Below are 6458 nucleotides of genomic sequence, written 5' to 3'. Positions count from 1 at the left end.
CCCAACATTTCCTTTTTACTAACTGGCATTCAACTATATGATAAGCATTATAGACTAAACAGCTTAAAATGTGGAAGTATTTTGGTTTTTGCCCTGGTATATGAACTCGCCTTTCAGATGAAAGCAGTAAGTTTGATTTTATGAAAGTTATGCTGTTAGCACTTTCGGTCATTCAGCACGTAAGTATATCTTAGTTTTACCAGACCACTGAGCTGATTAACAGCTCTCCTAGGGCTGGCCCGAAGGATTAAACTTATTTTACCTGGCTAAGAACCAACTGGTTACTTAGCAACGGGACTTGTGGAATCCGAACCACAGTATAGCGAGAAATGAATTTCTATCACCAGAAATAAATTCCTCTAACTCTTCATCAGCCGGCCGCGGGAATTGAACTCCGGCCCATCGAATGACAGTCTGAAGCTCAACCGACCCAGTAAGAGACAGTGTGATGAGGGAGTGGAGAGCTTGACAGCAAAACAGATACCAGAAAATAAAGATGAAATACTAAAATCTAAAGGTGGCCCCTGGGGAAAACTCCATAATTTTTTATGGAAACGTGAATTTTTATTATATATCCAGTGTTTGTTGTCCAATGACAGGCACTGCTAGTTGCTAACATTTTAAAGGAAGTTTTCAGTTTGTTACTCTATAACCGTTGAAAGCAGCATGAGGTGGTGTCAATAATACAACATTTACAGCATGCAAAATTGGTACAAAACCTAACAACTTTATATAAATTTTATCATCATTCTGAAGATATATGTAACAGAATAGCTGAAGGCTTAATAGAACAAAAATTTCAACAGGAATGGGCACAGGTAGATATGAAGTTACCAGTACGTAGCGTTTTATTCAGCACTTGAATGATATTATTAGGATATTTAATTTAAGTATAAGTAATTTATATACCATGTCATTAACACTTTTAGAACATACGTGAATGCTAGCTCTAACCCACGTCCGCTATGAGGCGTCAATGGTAGCACCAGAGCCTATATAGTAACCTGTATATGCAATCAAAATTGCCGTTCTTGTTATACGGTCCCTGATATGATATCCAAAAAGAAGAAAAACACTGCACTCTACATCGAAAATTGTATTTTTTTATGAAAATGAATAAGGAATCGGGTACTCCAAGTGCCTATTGTTGAATTTAGTACTTAAGGAACCATTAAAAGGGGTCTAAATTTGTTTGATGTCTTCCTGATCAAGTTTTATAAATTCAGATTACATTACGTCACTCAAGATTGGACATTTTGAGCTCTGGCGGTGTAGGTTTTGTTGTGAGCCGTAGTCTCCATCTGTTGGCAAAGAAGAATAATAATTTCAGGCATAATTGTTCAGTTGTATTTGTCTTACAAGCCAGAAAATCATTGTGATATATATACATGTGTAATTTAGTAAAAGAAATTTCTTCAGCTTTGGTTTACTCATTTTTTTGATCGAAAATGTTAAACTACACGATGTTTTAGGTATCCCGACAAAACGTAAACATAAAAGTAAGAAACTATATTTCAGTTATTATTTCCTTCATTTATAAGATATCAGTAATTTTTCGAGCATCTTTTTGAAATAAAAGCGAAACATATTCATAAGAATGAATTTCCGCTAACTAATATTTTTGTGCTCGCAAAACCTGACAGCTTTGTAATGTAGTATGATGTCTCCTTAGAATCCAAGTCCCGTGACGACAAATGAATTCAATGTGCTCTGAATTTTCGTGACCTCATGCAAACAACTCCATATATGTAATCGATGAGATTCTTATATAACAACATTCTGTAGTATATATTCTTTCCCGCACGGGGGTAATGGGAAATGGAAGGCATTCTTTAAGTTTATTACGAGGCTCAATGTTTTTGGCGGAAGTTCACGGCTTGAACAGAGATGGCGGGAGTGGAATTCATTGTGCCAAATGTCAAATAGTATTTTTTCGGAAACGTTATTAAATTGTTAGGTCGCGCTAGATATCCAAATCTGCGTTGTGTGGAATACAACCAGTAAGCAAAATCGAGGATAAAAGTCGGGCAGGAAGTATTTAACCACATCGCAGTCGCTGTCTGGACATCTGGCAACAGCGTATCTACGCAGGCAGGCAGCAGGGCACTATGGGCTAGTAATGGTGGGCGCGTGAGTTTGAACACCTCAAAATGCCTCACAATAATCCAGGTATGTCACTTTTCACCCATGTTTCCTTCCTTCACACTTCTTTTCCACATTTAGCGGGCGCCTTTTGCTTCGTAGTCGCCGCAAAGGGCCACGTATATCTCGGAAAGGGGGCAATATTGTGCCAGGGAAAAGAGCCCCCCACCCTTGTAAACACGACCGAAAATAGCGATAATCAATGAAAACAAACGTCGAAAAAACCGTGTCACTTCCCTCGCGGGGACCTCGGAAGGTGTCAGGGTCGAGGGCAGGGCACGTCGGCGCCCTTCGAACGTGCCCGTCGGCGCCAGGGGCCCGAACGGCGACGGGGGCGCCGTTAAATGACCTCAACATCGGGCGAAGTTGGACTTCTCTCCTCGATCCCGAGGGTTTATGGCCTCATCCTGCACGGAATTAATGGATTAATTTGACGGAATTTGACCTTTTTTTTATATCCTGCCTTAACGATGAGATGCATTTTCATTTTATATAATATAAAGAAGGGAATAGGAGCTCTAGTATGTTTCTAGGCTAGGCTATCATGTGACGATCGCCAGCCAAGCCTCCCTAACTATCCAATACTCGGTTGTAACAACCTATAGCTTATAACCCGTGGGTAGACTGCTGAAGGAAGAGGAGTTGTAGTCTCTGGCTGGTTGTAGTTACCTCAATTCAATGAGATTGACATTGGTTGCGATTCTGGGTAATCCTATATTTTACGGGTTGCCATTCTGGGTAATCCTACATTTTACGGGTTGCCATTCTGGGTAATCCAGGTTGCCATTCTGGGTAATCCTACATTTTACGGGTTGCCATTCTGGGTAATCCTACATTTTACGGGTTGCCATTCTGGTTAACCCTACATTTTACGGGTTGCCATTCTGGGTAATCCTACATTTTACGGGTTGCCATTCTGGTTAATCCTACATTTTACGGGTTGCCATTCTGGGTAATCCTACATTTTACGGGTTGCCATTCTGGGTAATCCTACATTTTACGGGTTGCCATTCTGGGTAACCCTACATTTTATGGGTTGCCATTCTGGGTAATCCTACATTGTACGGGTCCAAATTCATTGCATTATCAACAAGATCAGCCACAGATTTATCAAATATGTATTGACTGATAAAAAACAAGGAAGACATGAGCAGTTTATCTGCTTACAGAAGCAGAGATTAAAAAAAAAAAAAGGGAATTGACTAAAAATGGGACGTAAATAAATAAAAACACATCCTAGGAGATACGGACCCATGGAATTTTGAGTAAATCTTATATCTCTGCTTCTGTAAGCAGATAAACTATTCATTTTTTCAGGTTGATCAAAAAGTGGCTGCTGGAGAGCAAGAGCCCGTGCCAGGTTCCTGCCTGGTTCCTGGTTCCTAATCGCTCGCTCCACAAACGCAGTTGCGGGACGCTACACTATTCGCGTGAGGCGCAGAACTTTATTCCCTTTAATTTTTTTAGAGTCTCTGTGTCTGTGAGCAGATAAACTGCTCTTTTTTTTTTTTTTTTAGTAAATAAACTTCTTTCTGCAGGCCTGTCAAAAAAAGAAATAAAAAATAGGAAAGAAAACTTAAAACACACAAGGGAGCAGCGACTTTGGACCCCTAAACAGTAGGATTACCAGATCCTGCACTGCTGATGAAAATATCTGTGTCAGGCTTGATAGTTCAGGCAGGCTGAGCGGAGGCTTAAAGTTAGCGGTGCTGAACTGCTGCAGCCTATTAGACGTGAGGGGTGAAATGTTGCTAGTGTGTAGGATGTTGGGACGGGATTTTGGGTTGTGAAAAATCTCTGGAAAGTAACAAAAATAGCATATACTTTTTTGCTTTAGTCAATAATAGAAGTGAATTTGAAATGGAAAGTTTAGAGAATGAAGGGAGGGGAGACAGTAGGGTGAGGGGTGGCAACTTGTGGGTATTTTGCAGAACAACGGGATGAGGCCTTTCCGATGTTCAGTGTCATTGACGTCTGGTTAGGACATAATGTGGCATTTTAGGAAAGGCCAGGTTTGTTTTCGCCTGCAAAACCTGTTCCCGTTGCTCTACACTCTCCCCCAACTTCGGGGGGTCCAGGCCCTGCCAGGTTAGGTCATGGTGTCTGAGGTCAGCTTAGGGTAAGGAAAACCCGGTTAGGTCATATTCCCTCAGAAATGCTTACTAGACCTGCAGCGGCCCTGACTCCTGACTGCATGCTTGGTTGAGGGGGCGTGGTCAGAGTTAGGGCACGATGTCCAAGGTTAGGTAAGGTAATTCAGGTTAAGGTCACATTCTCTCAGAAAGTCTACCTACTAAGGAAATGCCTGCTACAGTAGTCCTTACCCCATACTCTATATTTGCTCTGTCAGCTATACATACGTAGTCCCACTGGTCTTTTTTCTTCTGCTATGGTGAGGCCTGTAGAACAACAGGACAACATAATTAAAATAATGATATCTGTAAGGCCATTTGTACAGTTTCATAAATATCTTGACTAAATTAAGAACTTACTTTTTTTGGTTTTCGAGATGTTTTTCAGCTTAACTTGCCCTGTCAATCTGTAAAGGGTAGTTGTTCCTGCATAATTACAAACCTTCATTCTTTACAGTGAACCCCCCGTATTCGCGGGGGATGCATCCCACACACCCCAAATCCAATGCTTAAAACCCCTCTAAAAACACTTAGAACTGCCCATTTTGATAGCTTAAACACAGAAAAACCCTGTAAAAATGCTTATACCTGAATATTTTATTAGTTTTATCACAAAAAGTGCATTTATTCATGAAAATTATATGAAAATACAGTAATTAGTGAATATTTCTCAGTGGAAAATACCGCGAATTGGCGAATTTTCCGCGAATGATGGCTAGATATGTTCCAGAGAAACCCGCGAATGCGTGAGTCCGCGAACGTTGACAATGCGAATACAGGGGGTTCACTGTACATAGGGATTCAGCTTGCGAATACGAGCTGGAACAGCCATTTAAACTAATTGACAATGTAGTAAACTACTGACAGGTAGGGGGAAGCCCCGCCCACCTGTCAGTCTCTAGTCCACTTTGCTTCCGGCTGCTGTTGAGTTCAGACGTCTTTTACGACTATCTGCTTGGCTTTTGCCATTCAACCTTTTTTTGATTGTGCTTTAGTGTTCCTTTTGCTTTCTTGGTTGTGGACTATATGTTTGTTTTACAATTGTTTCTGCACAAATACAAACCTTCGGTCTTTATATAGGAAAGCCCTGCCCACTCATCTGTATGCACTCCACTTTGCTTTCGACCGCTGTCATGTGAAGACGTCTCTGTGCTTCTCTGCATGACTGCCGTTCGCTTTCCTTTTGTTGTTTTTTCTGTGTTTGTATGCGTGTGTCTTTGTTTGCTAATATTTCATTATGCAAACCCCTAACTACAACAGCTTGGGGAGAGGAAACCTTTAATTATTAGGCATTGTTCAGGTAAGAATAAACCTTGCAATCAGTTCCTCTCCTCTGGGGAAATAGATCCATACTCATCGTGTGTATCATGCAGGAGGCATGATTGCAATCAATCTAGCCCCTGTAGTGAGTGTGGAGTCTGGCTTTCCGAACAGTGGATGAATATGTGAGGAATGCCTGGATCTTTGGAGACTGTGGGGAACTCTGACTTTGGATCTCTTCGTGACTTCCGAAAATCGTCATCTACCTCTTTTTTGTTCGCCAGTCCCAGACCCCTTAGCATGGGCGACAGATGCCATGTTGCAGGACTGGTCAAACAAAGATTTGTATGCCTTCCCATCTTTCTGGATGATACGAGAAGTCCTGAAGAAGTTCCGGTCACACCAAAATGTGTCGATGACACTAATAGCCCCATTCTGGCCTCTAAGGGAATGGTTCCCGGATCTTCTGGAGATGTGGGTAGACTTTCCAAGGCTTTTATCACGAAAACACAGTCTGCTCAGACAACCCCACTTTGGACGGTTCCATCTAGGGTTGTCAAATCTAGTACTGACAGGTTGCAGACTGCCAAGAAATTACTCAGAGCTAAGGGATTTTCAAAGGCAGTTGCGGACTCTGTTGCGAGATGCAGATGCCAGTCATCTTTCAACATCTATCAACATAAGTGTTCCATATTCCGCTCTTGGTTTAGAACTAATGGCATCTCGTCTACTAAGATGCCTTTAACAGAAACACTAATTTCCTGTTGTATCTGAGGACCACCAGAGGTTTGTCCCTGTCTACAATTAAAGGTTACAGGTCCATGCTTAGCTCAGTGTTCCGACATATGGGACTGTACCTTTCTACCAGCAGGATATTTCCGATTTTATTAGATCATTTGATACGTGTAAGACAAGACAATATCT

At 41.5% G+C, this 6458-nt stretch overlaps 1 protein-coding gene across 1 annotated transcript in view; it reads left to right on the top strand.

Moving 5' to 3' along the window:
- Positions 1–2011: 2011 nt before the first annotated feature.
- Positions 2012–6458, top strand: part of LOC136855644 (protein lin-54 homolog) — a 75901-nt gene continuing 71454 nt past the window's right edge. The window contains 1 exon segment of the mRNA XM_067132838.1: positions 2012–2169. Coding sequence (XP_066988939.1) covers positions 2151–2169 — 19 coding nt within the window. The 5' untranslated portion in view covers positions 2012–2150.

This window comes from Macrobrachium rosenbergii, chromosome 32 (assembly GCF_040412425.1).
Source record: "Macrobrachium rosenbergii isolate ZJJX-2024 chromosome 32, ASM4041242v1, whole genome shotgun sequence".
Taxonomy (NCBI): Eukaryota; Metazoa; Arthropoda; class Malacostraca; order Decapoda; family Palaemonidae; genus Macrobrachium; species Macrobrachium rosenbergii.
This window is presented reverse-complemented; position numbering and strand designations above follow the sequence as displayed.